The 21,028-nt window shown below is 37.7% G+C and overlaps 2 protein-coding genes across 8 annotated transcripts in view; one reads left to right on the forward strand and one right to left on the reverse strand.

Moving 5' to 3' along the window:
- The window catches only part of PHKB (phosphorylase kinase regulatory subunit beta), an 83,093-nt gene extending 66,455 nt beyond the window's left edge, over nucleotides 1-16,638 (reverse strand). For 2 of the 6 annotated variants that reach the window (XM_054199149.1, XM_054199148.1), the window contains exons 1-4: nucleotides 16,500-16,633; nucleotides 7,456-7,545; nucleotides 5,093-5,231; nucleotides 2,159-2,258 (exon numbers count right to left, since the gene is read on the reverse strand). In XM_054199149.1, coding sequence (XP_054055124.1) covers nucleotides 2,159-2,258; nucleotides 5,093-5,231; nucleotides 7,456-7,545; nucleotides 16,500-16,590 — 420 coding nt within the window. In that variant the 5' untranslated portion in view covers nucleotides 16,591-16,633. Of the gene's footprint in view, nucleotides 1-2,158; nucleotides 2,259-5,092; nucleotides 5,232-7,455; nucleotides 7,546-13,818; nucleotides 13,932-16,499 lie in introns of all 6 variants that reach the window. The other 4 variants (XM_054199151.1, XM_054199150.1, XM_054199152.1 and 1 more) reach the window with 4 other exon arrangements.
- A 55-nt stretch (nucleotides 16,639-16,693) lies between these two features.
- ITFG1 (integrin alpha FG-GAP repeat containing 1) overlaps nucleotides 16,694-21,028 on the forward strand; it is an 86,149-nt gene continuing 81,814 nt past the window's right edge. For both annotated transcript variants that reach the window (XM_054199154.1, XM_054199156.1), the window contains exons 1-2: nucleotides 16,694-17,005; nucleotides 20,614-20,686. In XM_054199154.1, coding sequence (XP_054055129.1) covers nucleotides 16,831-17,005; nucleotides 20,614-20,686 — 248 coding nt within the window. In that variant the 5' untranslated portion in view covers nucleotides 16,694-16,830. The remainder of the gene's footprint in view (nucleotides 17,006-20,613; nucleotides 20,687-21,028) is intronic.

The following is a 21,028-nucleotide window of genomic DNA, read 5'->3' on the forward strand; positions in this document are numbered from 1 at the left end:
ATTTCATACATAAAATATACGTATACTTAAAGAACACAAATATTCAACCCAGCTATCTAATCTCTTTGGGTTTGGTAGGAAAAAATTCTGTAATAGATAGCTACAGATGCTTAGTCACTCTCATCTTCTGGAGAAACACCACCTCATTTTACTGGAGCTGAAATCTTAGCAGAAAGCATGTCGGAACATATCATGCCTACCTTAACTCACAGATCTGAAATGTACATGGAGCTGACCCATAGGCTCCCAGCTGGTTCACCTCCTTTCCCTAGCAGAGTACCATGAATTCCAGCTATGCTCTCACGTATGGGGCAACTCCCCTCCTCACCTTCCTGGCCTGTCCTAAAGTGCCTGTATCCATCCATCACAGCGTTCCAGTCGCTTGAGCTATCCTACCATGCCTCTGTGATCCCAGGCGATCGTATACTTTTAATAATGTTTATGAATCAGGATCCATAAAATTCAATCATTATTGTTGTACTATTTCACAATGCGACAAAGGTTTTAAGACAAAAAAGAAATTATTATTGTTATTAATAAGAATTTTTAAGCCTTCTGGGTTATAGATCTAAAAAAGTGTTCTGAAATTGCCACAGGTAGATCGTGTAACAAATGAAAAGCTGCAAGAGCTGAAAAGTTCTAGTATAAAAGAGCACATGGGAAAATAAAGATCTATTTTGGTGAGCACAGTTTGTGACATTCAGGTGTCTAGTGAATTGTTTACAGATACTAGAAAACAAAGCTGATAGCTTAAATATATATATATATACACACACACATATAGCACATGCCCCACGAACAAGAAAGTGAATACAGTTTTGTGGAGTTACCATGAACACATTCAATACATTTCAGGTCATAACTCATATGTTCATTAGCAAGAGAATATACTATCTGCAATTTTTGTCACAAGCAGCATCATCTATTCAAGTCGTACCTTAGGCATATATAATTCATATTATTTTAAAATATCTTCCTCTACACGAGGCCAGCACATAAAAAGTCTCTCAGAATAAAGTCCAGTTTGACTTATGTTTGTTAGGTACCAGAGACTGTTTATTACTACACTCTAGGGAGAGAGAAACATTTATAGTAATCAAGGCAAAAAATGACAACCAGTATGTCAGCAGTATAACACCTGTTTTAATTTAATGCTCATTATTCATATCCGTGCTCATCATCCTCAAAACAAACCACTGCATGCCAAAGAGAAAAACAGCTAAAACGTAACAAGATCAATTTAGGTCAAGATTAAAGATAAGAGACAACAACGTAACAAACTAAGAAAATTGAGAAAAAAATACCATGTCAGCAGAAACACAACTGGCAATACACCTGATTTGCTTATTATTATTACTGATATCACATGCCTACGGACTTTACATTTCCTTAGAAGTGATGGAATCTATGTGGTAACATGAGAATTATTTTTAATACTACAGTTAAAAGTCAGTGACCTGAAACTTAAAATACTGGAATATAGATATTTAACTACCTGTAGAATTATTGCTAACCACTATGCAAAATTAATCCACCACATCTAAATTTTGATAAGGAGAAGCCCTGAATATTCAATAATATTCAGGGTATACTCACAAGAGGATTACAGGCTGAACAAATCAATCACATTATAACAGAAGTAAATTACTCTGTTTCCTTATTTTGGGTCGCTGCCCTTCTGAATTTACACCATTTTGGTCAAAGAATACTGGAAAGTGTCTGCTAAAGAAACCAAGCAAAATAATCAAAATGATCACCTACGTAAGAACAACTGCAAATGCAATAACCAAGTTAACAGTGCAAAGAAAACTCTCCAGCCTTAGCTCAAAGAAATTCTAAATCTTTCCCTTTAAGCACTAAAAAGCCATAAAAAAAATCCCAATTACTAACGGTCTAATGTTTAAATGGGATAAATAACTGCAAAAGGAACCCAAAGAAGTGTCAAGTATACACTGCTGTTTACTTTGTAAAATGCTCGTGTCTTCTATACCCTAAAACAACGCTGACAATAATGAGACAGCTGTTCTTAGCTGGGCCGGTCACACAGTAATACTGCATTTCCCTTTTGAATTTTATCTCTATTTAGAAGTCAGTTTTCATGGTTTAATTAATCCCTTAGAATTAAGTGAGCGCTTGTGTCCACACTACACTGTTTTACCTTATCGGCCTGACGCATATAGCAGTAGAGAATTCCTCTCATACACTTTATAGCAGAATGCTCCAGTTCATGAGTTCTTCCCTTGTCATCATCAATACGCCTGGGTAAGAGAGATAGCTCATAAAACAAATTGGAAATGCATTAGGGAGGAAAACAGAAAAAAGGACACATTAGTGCTTTGGAATATTAAGTATTTAACTAACACCGTTGTATAGTGGTGCCCACACTTATATCAGTATATTTGTCAGCCTACCTATCCTTCCTTAATAAATAAAAAAAAATTAAATGTTTTTAGTTTATGTTGCAACTTACACAAATATTCCTATTCCAAAATTTACAAAGAAAAAAATAATCCTTGCTGATATTACAACATTGCAAGCCATTGTTATGTGTTCTTTGAGAGATCCAAAACGCAAAGGCAATTTCTCTTTAACTCTACAAAATAGCTGCCATTCATAATCAAGCAGTCACTTTCCTGATGATGCTGAAAAACCACAGCTGTGCATACAGGAGTTCAAAAGTTCAGTACTCTGAAAGTCCAGAAATGTGTTTCAAGATACCTTAGTATTTTCATACTGTGAAATCAAACAACACTCACAATTACTATATTACTAAATGTATATTAAAAACAATGCCAAGTCCAAAGTTATTTCAACTATAAGAATGTATTCTGTGTAAACAACCTTGATCGTTGCATTCATATGTTCTGTCTTTTCCAGTTCTCAATTTTTGATTGAGCCTTTCAGGGTGAAAATAATGTTTTCTTACACAGTTCCAACTTACAACGTCTCTGATACAAATATGCATAATATTTGTATATTATAATATACATATACATATTACAGCATAATACACTCACTGCTATTTTTCAGTCCACTTATAGCTGTTACTAATTTGATTACAGGTAAGTAGATAACTACAGTGTAGACGAAACATATCCTTTTCCACCATTATTTAACATGTTGGTAGTTTATGCTAAGGTTCTGCTACTTAACACTGAAAATTAAGGTAGTGATAACTTCAAAAATGATACACATTCAGAAAACATGCTATTTAAATTAATAATCGTTGATACAAGAAACGTACTTGTTTTCAATTACAAAGCTGAAACAAGGGGGGGAAAAGCAACCTCACAGGGAATAAAACCAGATAACGCAAAATTAATAGTTAAGATTTTTTTAAGCAGTAGGATTTATTCTCAACTTAATGCTAAATCCAAAGAGCAATAAGAAACACATGTAAAAGCTCTGAAGTTTTCATGTTACAACATTTTTTTCCTCTGTTCACAAGAGCAGTGTGTTTTCTTAACGTGCTCTCAGCAAATTTAGCTTTTACGAAAGTGAACTGGTGCTGGCATGAGTCAAGCACAGTAACCTGCACGTGGCAGATAATGCAGCCTTCCACATGAGTCTTGATTCTTGGCTCTTTTCAGATTTTAGCCATTCACTTAATTTCAGTCATTAACCTTCGCCCATCAAAGAAAATTCGCTATGCAGCGCCTGAAGTTCAGGGTCCTGTTCTGAGCATAACTGGAAATAACACAAACTACTTATCTTGCCACTTTGCCCTTCCTTCAACCTGCAACAGTTTTCATATATCATCTTCTATGATTCTACATATTGGAAATTAAGGACTGAATAACTCAGGCAACATCATGCCATGCTCTCTTCTACGAGTTACTGAAAATTCAAAACAATCACCCCTTCCCCTGTCATTCTTCCTTTTAAATTTTTTCTATTTTTTGGTTTTCAAATGCTTTTATTTCACCAGAGAGAGGAATTCAAAGAAAGAGACAAAGATTTCAATATAAGAAATGAAAGTAATAATTACACGTTCTGAATATTAATTTCCTTATAATTTTTGCTAGTTTCTCATAATTTTGAAACCTGTTAGATCTCACACATGGCATCTACAGAAGTAAACACAGATCCCTGTACATCTTTGCTATCAAAAAGCATCATTTTGTGGCAACATTTCCTACAAGACAATTTTATTAACTGTTTCTTCAGACTAGTGTCAGAAGTATAGAATCTAAAGCAATAAATAGAGACAAAAAAGACACACAAAACTTTTTATCTGCTAAGTAGATAATCTTTACTTCAACAGTAGCTCTTCATATCATTTCTGGCTCTGCTTCTGTAAGATATACCAGTATTTTGTCCAAGGATGCGATCACTACCCTCAATACAAGACACTGATCACTAAAAAGAGCAAATTATTCAATATCTGCACACCATCTTCTTCCTCAAAAACACCACATTTGAGTTATCATCACCTCTGTCGCTGTTTTCCTGGGTGGCTGGGATAGCAAGGTTGGAAACAAGGAATACTAAATCTTAGAAGCAATTTCCATAGTCATTTGACCTAAAGGAGAGCGAATTATGAATAAATTATTATGGAAGTAACTCTCCCATAGTTCTTAAGGTCAGAAAGAGAAAGAAAGAAGAAACAGAAAATAAGAAGAGCTAACAATGGAGACTGGCCAGCCGTTGTACCTAGTGAGGATGATAGTCACTATTATTTCCCAAATAAATGTTTCCCAGCATTCAAGGATTCGGTCCCCTGCAAGTAGCCGCATTGTTACTACCTGCAACAAGCCTGCTTCGGCTCTGAACTCTCCTACCACATGTAAAATGAGCAGGTTTCCTTGAGTACAGTCTGCCACAATAACCTGTATTTTTAATATCGTGCATTCTGTTTCAGAATATTGGTACAAATTAAATTATATGAAAGCGTGTTTACTAACCAAAAGTAGGGCAATATTTTTTAACCTAGTAGCTACATAAATATTTTTATTGAGATTTGGAAACATGTACCATCTCTATGGGTTTACAAAACTATTCTTGATAAAGCTTCATCTTTCAAACATTCCCAGGGAACCGCACAACAGAAAGCATGTAACACGGCAGAAACGTGCGTTTAGAAGTTATTCACCTGTAAGCAAGGGCTAATGCCCAGGCACATGCAGCGCAGTAAAGACTGTCATGTACTTTTGCCTTTCGGTTGTCACCATATGTCTTTGTAGGAAACAGACCTGTCGTTGGGCTTTGATGAAGCAGCAACGTTGACTTAACTGGAAAAAGGAAAAAAGAAAAAATAGTATTAACAACATTTACGTTTTTTCCAGTTTCTACATAGATTTTCAGGAATCAATCAAGAGATGAACCCGTTAGAGCACATACAACATAAAACAGAATAGAAAGAAAGGTAAGGAGAAAGACACACAAGAAAAATTTTGTCACACTGGTTTTTCAGTCAAAATAGACCTTTTTACATAAAAATCAGTATTCAAAACTATTTATATGGCTCTGTTCTAGTACAACTCTACTTCGTACAGAATCTCTACAATGCAACCCAGTAATTTCCCTTTTATGAAAGAAAAAAAGGGGGGGATACAGTATGTCAACTGCCCCCCAGATAATTTAAATAGTTGAACTCTGCAGAACTCTACATTCATAAACATTAAATTTTTAACTTATGCCACATTATTGTACCAATATTTTTAAAAAAGGAGTAAGGAGAAAGGATAACTACAATTATTTAGCTCAGTACCTTGACATAAAAATAAAACAAGAAAAAAAATAGAACTAAGTATTACTTTAATTCTTTTTGTACTGTAATATTTTGCATTTTGTGAATTGTTTTCCTAAAATTGTATAATAACCAGCATGCTACAAGATTGAAACTGGGTTTGATGTCTTCGAACATGACCCTTCTAACAATAACTTGTCTGTTATAAGACAAGAAAGCAGGTTTCTTTCCAGAATGTTATCAAGCATCAATTTTAAAAAAGCCTCTGTATTGTCATTTATGTATTATAAATTAAGTATTTTAAATTAAATGTGGTTTTCTGCATTATATTCTTCAGTGACTTAATACCTTATAACAAGAACTTTGATAAAATGTTACCTGAAAAAGTCAATATAGATTATTCTAAAATGAAGTATAAATTCAATAGTAAATTTTTACTGAGGCAGCAGACTGCTTGCAACATAAGTGCCTGACAGATAAATAGCAAGCACCACCAGATTTGCTGCTGTCAAGCATTAAAAGTGAATTGAACAGTCATCTCCTCTGTAAGAAAGATAAAAGCAGTGCATCTACAAAGAGCAACACATCTATGGATAGATCAGGCAAAACTCACACACTTCACATCAAAAAGCAATCTGAATGAAGGGCGTCTCACCCCACATTTTTAGAATGATGGAAAAAATCGTTCACTATTCTATACCCTTGACTGACTAAAACTTAAATTTTAAACAGTCAATTGCACAGCCATTAAAAAATGCCCTGATTTCAGAATACAGGCAGGACTTTATAATAACACAACCCCCCCCAACACCCGGAACAATCGCTTTCTTAATTGTGTAAGTTTTGGGATTAAAATGATCTCATAATGAAAAGAAAAACAGGAAATATGGCTTGAAATGAGTTACCTACCAGATAAAGTTTTGGCACAAAAATACATTATGGTACCATTAATAACAAAAATTAACTTCTCATCCTGGTTTCAGCTGAGACAGAGTTAATTTTTTTCCTAGTGATTGTTGTGTTTCGGATTTGGTATGAAAGGAATGTCAATAATGCATGTTGTTTTAGTTGTCACTCAGTGAATGTTTATACTAATCATGGACTTTTTTCAGCTTCCCATAGAAGCTGAGAAGGAGCATAGACAGAACAGCGGAGTGCCCAATGGAATATTCCATACCATAGATGTCATGCTCAGTATATAAACGGGAGCTGGCTGAAGGGAAGGAATCTGTGATCTCCGCCAGGCCAGGCTGAGCAACCAATTCACTGGGCGGTAAGACTGACTTGTGTCTTGTATGTTCTTTTACAACAATTACTATTATTTTTGTTATTTTCCTTTTCCATTATTGTTCTATTAAACTGTCTTTATCTCAACCCACGAGGTTTTTTTTCCTTTCTCCTCCTTTTCTCCCTACCGTTCTGGGGAGGGAAGGTGGGGGTGAGTGACAGGCTATGTGGTGGTTATCAAGTGCAACTCAAAATCTGTTCTACCATTTGACAAAATGCAGGTGACAATTTTGAACACTATTTACAGGTCATGATTTTTCAAGCAATGTATGAAATATCCAAATACATGCATTATATTATCACAGGAATCTTAAAGGAATTGTAATGACAGAACCCTATACCTCTCAGAAAATAAAAATCCTTATAAAGACTGCAGATATTATTTTAAGGCAAAGCTAATCACTGTCATAACCATAACTGTAAACATTTTAGTAAGTTACACTGAAAATCTTTGCTGGTAGAAACAATTATTAACTTACCAATTCTGTAATAATTATCTAATTTATCCCACAGACTTCCCCCTTCTGGTTTTGGAAGGTTAATACTTTTAAGTGGCTCATAAATTGAACCTAAAAAAAAAAAAAAGAAGAGAAAAACCAAAATCAAGATCAGAATTAGTTTCATAATTCTACGATTGCTAAAAAATCCTGCAATATGATTTTTTTCATATTTGTTGTACCAAGGCACAATTCATCAAATTTTATTTCAAACAAAAAGAGTTGTAATTTCTATAGTCTCAGACAGTAGATTTCTATACACCTTTTTTCTACAATACCTGCCCACACAAACAAGTCCTCCATCTGGATCTCCAATGCCTTGTAGATATTCAGCTACAGCCAATACTACATAAATGTATAGTTTAATTATTGAAGACCGCCTATTAAATGTTAAGAATTTTCTAGGAATATTTTCTTAGAAGTTAAGTATGCCATGAACAGAATTCCTAAAGGTATGTAGAAAAACAGAATGAAGAGGGACAAAAGTAGCCCAAATTTAACTATTACTTTCCTACCTGCCTTCTAAAATGGTGAACATTTTCACTACTAATGTTTTAGCTATCCTAACCTCATTTTCATCCACCACCACAATAAGTCTGGCTGATTTCATGTCTTGAATCAAAAAAAAAAACTTGGCTTGTTCTCACCTACTACCAAAGCTTAAACAACCTATCCAACAGATAAAGCCCCCAAATTACCTATATTCCACAGAAATACCATGTTATCAAATCCAGATCTTTCTTTCTCAGTATCCCACATATTGATTGCTTCCCTATTTGCACCTGAAAAGCCCCATTTCCTGATAGCTTAAACGAGCTACCTATCAGAAAGATTTCTTAAAAATTACTGGGATAAGCCATTTCCAACTTCTAATTTAGAGTAACATACTGCTTTCTTTCCACAAATCACTTTGGTTTTATTCAGTGTTCTGGATGGCAAGATCTCACACAGAGCCATTCGGTAAAAGGAAGAATGAGAATTTCCCCTTTCCGGACTGCATGCTGTACTTCTGAAAAGCTTGGAGAAATGAACTGCCAGGGAAGCCCAGCCAGCCAAGCGGTTCTGGCAGGATGCAGCTGAGTGCTCCTAAGCAAGTTGCCTATATCCAGGCATTAGACAAGAGATTGTCCATAAGCAGGACTCTCATCCAAACGAAATGAATGCGTGTGGAGTGGTGACAAAGGCTCAAGTCCTCTGGTGGAAACTGGAAAAAGTTTCTTGCCCCTCAAGATTAGCCTCAAATTAGCATTACTTTTGCTTTGCAGTTGTAGTAGTTAAAAAAAAAAATTGAACCCTCTTGGGCACACTCCAGCGGGTCAGTTGTGCATGGATTCTCTGGGGATGTTGAGCACCATCTCTGAGCTTCCCCTACAGCCTCTCCTTTCCTCCTCAGAGAGGTTAAGCTACAAACAATAGCAGGACAAAGCCTGAGAAGGAAACAGAGAGACCCCAGTTTATTTTAGTTGCCTAAAAAGACAAAGCTAAAAGAAATGAAGTTGTTCTGTAATGGAAAAGAAAAACTTGAAATATACCACACCTTTTGTATCTTCTGTTTAAAAATCAACATTCTGAACCCAATTTAAATCAATTTTTCAAAGCAATTCTATTTCTCTACTTCTTTTTGCCTAGGAATTCCTGCCCATTAGAAGATTCTTAATTTATATCGTTATACTATTAATTGTTATCTTGCAAAAGCACACAATACAGTGACCTGTAGTAAATGTAATTTTATAAGGTGATTCAGTAAAAGTAGGACAGAACATGAATAGAAAAAAAAGATCTTCAGTAAGTGACTTATTGCATAAAAAGTAGCAAATTTATGACAAATATTTACTTACTAGATTTTCAAAGGCAAAATTAAGATTCTTACTCATAGATTTGTTAACTGTATAACATACATAGTACACTGTCCTTTGTGTGTGTAAAAGGTTCAGAATGTTTATTTCTTGCAGAAACTGTTAATGCCAGCACCGCACCATGAAAAACAGTTGAGTATTCACAGGCACGCACACTTATACGCACAAATCAAAAGTTTCTAAAATAACATTGCTCTAATTTACACACTTACCAGACAACCTGTGACCCTCTGTGGCCAACAGAGAAACAAAATAAAGTTATCATGAACAAAAAGTATATTCTTCTGTATCAGAGCATTCAAATACTTCAACTTAGTGCAGAAAGATGACTGAACAGAATAAACAGCATGAAAATGTCAAAGCATCAGTACCTACAAAATATATCCTTTTACATGTTTGAAACTTTACTAGCAGAAATAAATTCAAGCAGCCAGAGTAACTTGATGAAACAAAAAGATGAAATGAATTCAACGTTCAAGAAAATTGGCAAAAATTAAAGTTTTATGCCTTGAAATATTCCTTAGAAGTAGTCCTACTACAAGTAGGAAAAAATATTTAAAGGAACACTCAAAATCCAAGTTTTTCACATACTCTTCATTAATCCCTTATCAGCTCTACATAGTTTATGTTTTGTTTGAGTGTCTACAGCATTCTTCTGGACAAATCCTGTAGTAAATTATGTTTCATTAGCATCACAATTCAATCAAAAGCAAGAAACAGATAGGACAAACATGTAGCTAGCTGCTCCTTCCGTGTGGTTTTGTAGCAAGACCGTAACGCAGTGGAAGCTATTTTTAGAATAGCTAAAAAAAGCCCATCTATACTCTTTTCCAAAATCTATTTGATAGTCCATTTCAGCAAGACAAAAATCTGCCATGGAAAGATATTTGCAAGTATATATTTAAAATAGGTTTTAAAACAGATAAAAATGACAGCAGCAAGACTCTGCAACACTTAAACATAAAAGAATGACATATGCAAATAGTAGTCTGGAGTTCTCAGTTTGTACGTTGGCATTCAAAACAAACAGAATGAGGACATTAGTTTCAAATACTATTTTTCATAAGTATCTCACCTCATTGTAACCACACAGTGCGAGTTGTTTTTTTTTTTTTTTTAGGTAAATAAGTACATATGCTAGGAAAGAATATAAAAAAAAAAAAGTATTTGGTGGATTTAGTATTTCTTCAGCTGTACAGCAGTATAACAACCCTATGCAAAATTTAAATAGCGTACACGGTAGTTCAGATTTTCTTCCTCAACAAATGAAGTACGCCCATTATTTCCTTACAGCAGAATGGATTGCTGCAAGGCAATAACTACTTCAAAATCACTAAAAAACCAAACAGATAAGAAATCAAACTGTTGCTTCCTGCATTAATATATTTAATGTCTGATAAGAGAACATTGAAAATCCTTATCCTGAGTCAAATTAAATCCCTGTTTGTCTTCAGATATTGCACTGACTGAATACACGATATCCGTATTTTGAATCAAAAATGAATCCCCTTTCATTTTCTACCACTTACAGGTTCCAGAGTAATATGATTTCACCATTCTTCAAGTTGAAGAATTACTAAGAAGGATAGTCATTTCCTTTCAAAGTATTAGAGAACAGGAAGAAACCTGAAACAGCCCAACAACTGATAACAGAGATATCAATTACTAGTGTAGAACTACGGTAATAAACAGACAAGCTATTTCTGACTTAGCTAAGACATGGAAACTCAAAAGAAAACATTATCCAGCAGATGAAACTCAAACGTACAACAATTCCAGGAAAAATTTACAATTTAATTCTCTCTTCTAAGCAGCATATAAAAATGAAGGAAATTAAGGGAAGTTCTCTGAGGTAAGCTATTAGCAGTGTAAATACTTATGTATATACAACCTCTGGAGGCTGAGAACATTATGTCATCGTGATGTTAAAGTACTTTCCCATCCACTTCATTTTTATTCCAGTTTTACTCGAGATTAGCATTAATTGCTCTTCAGGGAAGAGCTATAAACTGCCTAGATGTTTAGATTTAAAGCTGCAGCCAACATTTTGAAACCCTGCTCCCAAATTCATATACAGAAGCTTTGAAAACGAACACCTCCTTGAAGATGGCTGCAATTGCAGATATTAAAGAAAAACAGGCATCAGAATGGAACTGTGGACCTAGGCTATGGATAAAGATTTGCATATCTCAACAAGGATTCATTATTCAAATTTCTCAAAGTACAGAATTTAAAAAAAAAACAAACAACCAAACACCCCCCCCCCGAAGTTTAATCACAAACAAATGGAAGCAACATGGCAAGAATTTTATTTCCAACATTTTACATGTCAGAAGAACAAAAGAAAACGTTTACTTGCATAATTAAATCAGCACAGATCAAACAAACAAACAAAAACCTGTGAATACCAGATTTCTTTCCAGATTTGACGAGAATAAAAACTGACCACAGTCCTTTAACGTGACACTAGTTCTGGATGTAATCCAACACTTGAGACATGAAAAAGTTCTGAATCTCAGATCACAGCACCTTTCATTACCCAATATTAGTATGGACAATAACATCTTCACTTTACAGAAGTCACTGGGATCAAAGAGGATTTTATTTCTTCATGTAGCAAAGTTTAAGAAATGATACCACATGAACAAATCATATCCTCCCAACATCACATTTCCTTTCCCTTGAGACTTCTCCTGCAATCTCTCCTGAGCTCAGACTTAACACAGTACTGTATTAATCCAACACTGTTGGACACAATACAGTTTATTCTAATAGTTTTCTGCCATGAAATACATCTGCTTTTAAGTTCGAACTCATGTAGTTGAGCAAGGGAATCTCAGAAAATTATTTTCAGAAGCACTTCTACTGGAAGGAAAATTCACTTCTCACATACATAAATACCTGACCTCTGATTCCATGAACGTAACATGTACCAACTGTGCTGTTGCTGGTGGGTTTTTTTTAATCCCTACACACAGGATGAAACTGATCTCATAGCTGACCCTCCTTCGAGCAAGAGGCTGGAGTAGATGACCTCTTAACATCCCTTCCAAACTGAACTGTTCTATTATTCAATGAAAACATGGTAAGGAAACCCCAGGAGGGGGGCTGTGGGAGGAAGAAGAAAAAGGTATTAAGGTATTTCTCTGTCTGAATAAAAATTAGAAGTAAACACAAAGCACAACGTGTTACCTAGGTTAAGTGATGATAGCAGCACAGGTAAAAATAAGTAAAAGCTTGTAATAGTTTCATTTAAACAGTTTTAAAGTGACCAAACTTTTCAACTACCATTTATCAAGAAAAATCATGTGTTAGACTGTGCAGCTAATTCAATTAGAATTTCATGGAAAAAGAAAAAATATGTATCAATTTATTCTGTCCTTTCTCTACTTCCTAATTATTTGAAGTGATTTCTCTCTACAGTATGTTATACTTAATGGAAATTACTGATTTCAGGATTTACAGTAACTAACAACACACAGAAGTTACTGAATATCATAAATAAAACAGACCACGATGCCAGTATACAGGAGCTTCACATAAAGAAAAAAACACCAAAATACCAAGGTCTACCACAGAAGCCTTGTCAACGCTACAAGCAAGGCAGGAAACCATGCAGGATATTCAAGGCAGTCATTGCCATTTCTGAGAACTCAAAACAATAGCTCTTAAAACTAATAAAAATGTTTATTATGCATCATAGCAACAGGAATATCAAGTATCAATATAACAGTTAGGAAAGAGTATTTTTTTTATTACAATGTCAACACTTCACATGTCCTTTGACATTAAGAAAGGCAAAAGAGAAGTGCCACAGGCAGGGTTGGGCCATTCAAGTGACTCAGTGGTAGCAAGTGACTGCTGAAATCCCCTTACCGGTAACTCTCATTAGCACTTGCACCACTTCTGTGTTCCAGCACAGACTAAACAAGAGTCCCATACAGTTCTCCCCAGATCAGCTAGCTTCACATAAAGACACATTTGTTCCACTCCCTTTTCAAAATATATTGAGCTAAAACAGTAATGGTCTTGACAACTTCATATAGTCTACCTTCTAAAGAGAAGCTGTGCCAGGGGGCTCTATTTTGCTTCCATTGGAACAATGGCTTATTGGAAATTTTACTTCTTCTTCCTCTAAATCAGTCACATTGGGGGTTTTTAGGAGTTAAATGTTAACACAATTCTTAGTGCACCTTTCACATGAACATCATCTTAAAAGAGAAATTTCAGTTCAGAGATTGTTAAACTGAGAAATACTTACTAGAACACAAAACACAAATAAAATTGGAAGATCTGAGCAGTAGATTTCAATCTAAGTAGATTCCAATTTTCAGAAATTTTCACTGAAAGAGCTCAAATTTTTAGGTTCTACTGTACAGTGCTAAAAAATTGCTGGCACAAAACACTGCATGAAACACAAAACACACAATTATTTTTTGTTGAGTTAAATAGCCACAAACAAAAACAATACACAGAACTGCACACTTACCAAATTTAAAAAAAGCATGCGCAGAGGAGGTTCTGTCATCATCCAAATTGGCCATTTCAAATTGGTGCAGCTAATCACAAACGTCTCAGGCTAAGCTACAGCAATTTTCAAAACTGTTTAGTAAATGTTAAAGGCAACCAGCATTAAATTAAGTGAAAGCAGTATTAGTGGAGTTATTAACATGACAGAGTGCACAGCACAAAGGGTAGTGAAGTTTCATCACATTTTATGTTTCCTTCTTTTACCCTAAAAATTGGGTTTATTTTGCTTTTACTTCCACAAAATAGAGTAAAATGACACAGTCTATACAAAGTCCATCTTTTGACATTAGACAGTAGCTACTGTTGTCAAGTAGTTGCTACTAATGTCAAGAGGTGCTGAATAAAATCTATTTATTTCAAGATTAAATAAAAATACTGATTTAACTAGTGCATACCAAAAAAGCGTTAAGTAATAGTAAGCACGGGTAGCTAAAATTCTGCTTATGCATAGTGCTGCTTTTATCCCATGTGAAATTTACACTAGGATGTTTCTTGCAGTCATATATATTGCTTATGGTACTGAATATCTCAGTTACTTGAAGTAAAACTTCTTCCAGTTCCAGTAAAATGAGAAATACTGTTTCTAACTATGATAACAATTTTTCCCAAATTTTAAAGAAGTTTATATCTTTTCTAGTAACCAAAATGTCAGGGGTTACAGACTGGCCAACTACTGAATATCCTTATAATCTGCTCCTAACTGTTAATTATCACAGTAGCAACAAATGAAACAGTATTTTATTGCTCAAGGAAGGGAAAGAAAAAATTCTCAATAAAATTTGTTTTATTGGCAAAAATGTAATTCATAATTTAATATACATAAACATGAAGAGATGGATTACCTCACACAGGATAGGGCCTTAAATGATACTTTGCTGTCAGCTATAAAACATGATCACTCATGCAATTTGTGCACGTAAGTCTATACTCCATGTTTACTATATCTTACTGCAAGCATCATACTAAAAAAAAAACCAAAGCAAACAGTACTGTTTGTAAACTGGGACTCAAGCATAGTCCTCAGCCAATTCAGAACAGTATGGGTGAGTTTCAGCCACTTTTCAATGACTGTATCGACCATGTCTTTTCCTGACAGTGCCAGAAGGGAAGTATAAATGCTCTGAAGTTATACAAATTTCAACATACTCCTAAAGATGCAAGAGTAAATTAGAGAGAAACAAAGACATGATTTTCATTTTTAGGTAAGAACATTACCTGAAAGATTATATATAAAATTTGATTTTTAAATCAACTCTTTTATCAGAAAAGCATTTCAACTAAAATAATCTCAATTTTTTTTCAGTAAATAATTTTCTTCAGTTACTATATAAATGACAAAATCTCTACGAACAGGAAAAGAAGGAAGTGAACTTCAATAATAATCCGTCACTACTGAAGACACTTTCTGATACATTTAACAAAAACGTCGAAGGCAGCAGCAGTTAGGAAAAGCATTTCAAATCTTCCGAATGCCTTCTGCAGTCACAGGGCCTGGTTCTACATGGGAAGCCCAAAGTTAGCACGCTGCCTTGTGACTCAGGAGTCACATACTCCAAACATGCAGGTTCCAGACTTTATTTTATGGAGCTCTACAGCTACGTTTATAACTCAATTTTCAGATAACAGTACCATATAATCACAATTGTCCACAAAGTAACAACTGATTACTGGATAGTCTTAATCATGGTGTTTTGCAAATTAATACTATACATAAGTAGAATTTTTAAAGCCACATGAATCAGACCAGTCTTTAATCAATTAGCTCTCTGTATGAGAGCCCTCATAAAGCCCTGTTTTCTTTTCACACTGTCTGATCAGTCGTTACCACAATAGAACCAATCAAATATGCAAACAAGGAAATACTGATTTGAGTTTTACAAGCACATATGACACGTAATAAACACCCCAGGGATCATTTGGAAAACTGCTTCCACTAGAACATTAACAATTAGAGCCCTACTAAGATTGCATTTTATTTAAAAAGAAAATAGTAATTAAAATTCAAGTTTTTTTAATTTTGGAAATTTATGCCAACTAGGTAAGCATCCTCCTTTCATTTAGGCCAGAACGTAGCTGCGGTCTAGGTTCAGAACAAGAAGTTCTCACGTTTAAAAAAAAAAAAAAAAAAAATTATCTTTACCCAAGGGAAAGCCTGGCAAAAGCCGGTCCTTTAGCCTAAAGCGCCTGCAATTCTAGAACGCCTCATCTGCCCGGCGCGAAGCCGCAGCAGCACCACCAGGCGCGGCTCCCTTTTACAGCCCCGCTACCAAACGCCACCTGTGAAATCATCCGACACTCTCGCCCCGCCCGGGACACCCGTGCTGGAGCTCCGCCACGGGGCCCTGCTACACCGGGGATCCCGCCTGCCCCGTACGGCTGCCCTGGGGGGCGTCTCACAGCTTTAGGCCGTGCGACGCCCCTCGGGGCAGCCGTACAGGGCCCAGCAGGGGCCCACCGGGGCAAGCGGGCCAGGACAGCAGTGAGGGACTGGCCAAGCTGCGGGGGAGGCGAAAACAGCCACAGGGAATACGTGGGACAAGAGCTCGGGTCGGGTGAGGGGAGGGAGGGAAGAGCAGCAAGGGGGCGGTTAGTGCTGAGGGGGCCCCGGGGCTCCCCTCAGGGCAAGCCAAGAGGTCAGACCTGAACGTTTACAGCGAGCCCGCAGCTCCAGCATCTTCCAGCTCACGTCAGCCATATGGGCCGCCGCCGGGGACGTTGCCGCCGCCGCCATGGCGATAAGGACCCGCCGCTCCCCTCGCTCCGCTCCGGCCGGGACAGCGGCTCCCGCCTCAGCGCAGGCGGGCGCCGATCTCCGCTCGGTTACCCACGGCAGCCGTAAAGAGCCTCGGCGCGGGCCATCACGCCGTTGTCGCAAAGCCGCCGGGTCAATCCCGGAAGCGAGGCGGAGGTTGTGGCGGGCACACCCCGGCGCTGCCGTAAGTGATGCGGGAGGGGGCGGCGGCGCTGCAGGATGGCGGGCGGCCGCCGCGGGCTCTGCCTGTGCCTGCTGCTGGCCCTGGCGGCGCCCGGCCGGGCCCTCCAGAACGTTACCGCGCAGCTCTTCGGGGCGGAGGCCTACGGGACCCTGGCGGCTTTCGGTGACTTTAACTCGGACAAGCAGACGGACCTGTTCGTGCTGCGCGGTGGTGAGCGCGGCGGGGACGGGAGCGGGCTGCCGGCCCTACTGGGGGTGGGGGCGCAGCTAGCCGGGTCCCGCCGTGGGGGTCCCTGAGCAGCATCTAGGGGTCTTTCCAGCCGGCGTTGGGAGCGCCGGTGGCCCGGGCGCGTTCCCGGTTACCTGTTGGGATGAGCGGGGACCGGGCAGGCCGGCGGCGACCCGCGGTGGGAGACGGGCCTCCGCCGGGCCACCCTGCCCGGCTCCCTCCCTCCCTCCCTGCCGGGGTGTGCTGGGAGGGCACCGGCTGCCGGTGCGAGAGCTGCTTTCTCCGTTGTTGGCGGGTAGGGAAAGGCTTTCCTGGTGGGAATGGCCCCGCGGGGAGAGGGACTCGATGGTCCCCCTGGGTGTCTCATGGGTCCCTTCCCGTGGGACCATCGAGATGCCCTCTGGTCCTGGGCACCTCACCCGGCTTGTCCCTGCCCGGCCTGCGGTGCTCGGGGCCTGCGGTGCTGCTGAGGGCCCCCACTACGGTCAAGTGGACACCACCACTACGGTCAAGATTAAAACTGACATCCCCTTCACTACTGAAGTATTTTCTGTATGGAAAAAGATAATTGTAACTTGCACTAAAATGTGGCTTCATATAGGGCAAGAAATATTTTTCTTTAAAGATTAATTTATGGTTGTGAAATAATCTAAAGACTGCCCTACAGAGTGAGTGGTCACAAGTTGTTTTTTCGCTCCCGCTTGCACAATATTTTGGGAAACAGGGATGAATGTTTCACAGTTGTAAAGAGGACAAATTGCACGTTATCCTACCTTGAACATGATGTTAAAGCGGAAGGCTAGATAAATTTGTTCCCCACAGCTGTCATCTGCCATGAGTTTCTGTTTGGGCTTCAGATACAGGGGGACCCCAAATAAGAGCTTATTTTGAGTGGTCGTTGTTATTTGCAGATGTTAATCTTGGCTTATTTTATTCGCTTGAAGCTACACATAAAGATAATAAATTTATTCTCAATTTCACCTTTTTTATTCCTTCAATCTCAGAAATGTTTCTATAAGTAGCTTGGGTAAAGCATGAGTGAGTTTCCCATCTAGTTGAGATACTTAAGCACGTGGCTTCTTGAAAATGCTCCACTGGCTTATCTACTGGAAAAATGGCCTGAAAGATTAGATTTAAAATGAACTTTGATGATAAGAGATTTAATTTTTACCTTCTTATGTTTCAGATGAATGCATATAAAAATGTGAATAGTTAAAAGTTTTAGAGATGAGACTTACGGTTTCTTCTTTGCTTCTGCACAGCTCTAGTTTTCCTGCTTGATACTCTCTGTAAAAATGAGCCAGACATAACATACTTGAAAACATTATTTTTCATAATTTAAGTCTTGACAAAAAGTAGCTTGAAAAATTCACAGAATACCTTCTAAACAAAAAGTAATAGCCAGTTCTAAATAGAATTCTAAGTAGCAGAATAAATGGTAGCCAATTCTAAGTAGTACCGAAGCACTGGAGATCATACTGGACTTTGAGGAATAGTGATCTGGTAAAGAAGCCTAGTCTCTAATAATCCTGACCCTTAATAAGAAAACTGGGATGATGTCTTGGGCCTTTTGCTGGATTTATGTTACTGTTCCAATTTTGAATTACTTTATTTGTATGAGAGTTATGTTTCATGTGTTCAGATACTGGAAAGAAAAATCAGTTTGTACTCGGAGCTTTGTAAGAGAGTAAAGTAGCTAAACACAGGAGGTGAGCTACATCCAAAAGCATCTTGCTGCAAAAGCAATTCAAAATTACCAGTGGACCCTGGGTTTAGTCTGACACTAAAATATATGAATAAATGGAGTTGTGCATATGCTTATCAGTTTTGTACGTGTATGCGTACAACAGGGCTAAGCAGGGAAGCTCGTGCTGTTTGCCTGTTTAACCTACCACCAGCTGGTTGTGTTTGATGCCTCTTCTAATAGTACAGGGCAGTGAGTGATCCTTCCCATGTTCACCTTCTACGTTTCCCTGGGGAATTTTGAAAACTTTTGTGGTATCCTCACTCAGATGTTCAAACTGAAGACTTCTAATCTATGTAGTTGTTGTTTGTACAGAAACTATTCCCTTTTTTCACCCTCCTGTGTATTTTTTTTCCTTCTGTATTCTTTTGAGATGAGAGGACAAGAACAGCAGACAGCATCAAGGACGTGTGCACTGTGGATTGATATAGTGGCATAGTGATTTTATTTTCTGTTCATCTAATAATTTCCAGTAGTCAGTTTGTTTTGACTATTGATGAGCACTGAGCTGAATTTTTTGCAAATCTTACCTTTAGTGACCATAAAATCTCATTTCTGAGTGATATAATTGACTTGGAACCTCGTATGTGTAAAAACACATTTGCTTCTTCATCATCATCATTACTGTACCACGTAGATGATAAAAAGGCAGGTGAAAGTCTATAGTGTGAAATCAGAATTACAAGTTTTAGCAGTCACCCACAGCTTTATTATCAAAAGCTTAAGCAGCCAGCAGGCTTCTTCATCTTACTGTGTGCCAACTCTTTCAATCATCTGTGAACATGTAGTGCAGCCCAGGCTCTATTAGCTTGCCAGGCAGGGCTGCACTAGTTGTCCCTACCCATTTTGACAGGTTTTGTTTTCATTTACTGGTTTGTTGGCATATTCTCCTTGGCAAATATGTTTATGGGAGTTATCTTTTTTTTTTCATAGCCAGGAAGCATGCATTCTGCTATTTCACAGCTGTGAACTTTGTCACAGAATGATGCTCTTGAAATATACTGTGGTAGCTCAGGTTTGGAGCCGCAGAATTATTTTCGATTAGGTAACCTAGTTCTTGCAGTTTGGGATGCTACAGGTGAATTTCTGGGAGAATGCAGAAAACACATATAATAAAGAATGAATAAAAAAAAAATTTTTTTATCACCTATGAACTATTATTTTACTTGCACAAGTAAGAGCGTGTGTATTGTGGTTTACTGAGAAAATACATTTCATTGTTCAGGTCTATCTTATTTTTCTTCCCTGCATTGCAATTATTTGTGCAACACAAAATATGGGAATTTATTTAGTTTTTCATGAAATCATTAAATGATAGTGGCTTGTATCATTGCCTCTTAATGAGGAAATGCTGCAAGGAACCAGGTTATGTCTGTGAGGTTCACTTAAAGTGCTTTTGTCAGCTGACTTGGGAAGCAGCATCAGATCCTGCTATGGCAGAGACAGTATTAAAAGAATTCGTGTGAGTTAGCTTTTAAGCTTTAATTATTTGTGTGGAACTGATGCCTACTGCTTTTCCACATGTAATGTTTCCTAACTCGTTATAGGAAACTTTATTTTAAGCGATGTGATAACAATAGCAGAGAGAAAGTCTAACACTGAGCCCCAAAGAAGATTCTTGATAATTAGCATCCCTTTGAGATGCAATTAGATGTATAGGTTGTATTGAAGAAGTGCTCCTTTTGCTTCCTTTGGAATGAGGAGGAGGTAGTTGTATGGGAAGTCTTTCAAAGTTTTTGCGGCTCTGAGGAATGACTATTTGTGGCATAGCTTTTTAAATGTTGTTTTTGTATATAAACCATTTGCAATCCTCCTCTATTATTCATCGTCTTACTTGCTTTTGCAGGAAATGAGTTGATTATCTTTTTGGCTGACCAAAAGGAACCCTACTTTAAGCCCCGTGTTAAGTTACCAATGAAGTAAGTATTGACATGCGATGGTGAAACAATGTAAGCGGCCGATTTTCTTGGAACTGCACCTCTGCGGTCGGTGGGAACATGACTAGAATTGTCTGTGCTGTTGCTGTTTGGCTGTGGTGGTCAACTTGCCCTTAGACCTCCAGTTCTTTGACCAGCTTCCTGATTAATTTCCTGATATGTTTTGGTTTGGATTTTGTGGGTCAGATCGGAATTTGTGGAGATGAGTTTTGTCATTTGTGTTGTTACCTAATAGGTGTGACTTCCCACCCTCTTATGGAATTTCTGTGCTTTGTTTTTTTTGTCCTCTAATTAGTATTAAAAATGCCCATGTTTTGGAACATT

This window comes from Rissa tridactyla, chromosome 4 (assembly GCF_028500815.1).
Source record: "Rissa tridactyla isolate bRisTri1 chromosome 4, bRisTri1.patW.cur.20221130, whole genome shotgun sequence".
NCBI classification, from domain to species: Eukaryota; Metazoa; Chordata; class Aves; order Charadriiformes; family Laridae; genus Rissa; species Rissa tridactyla.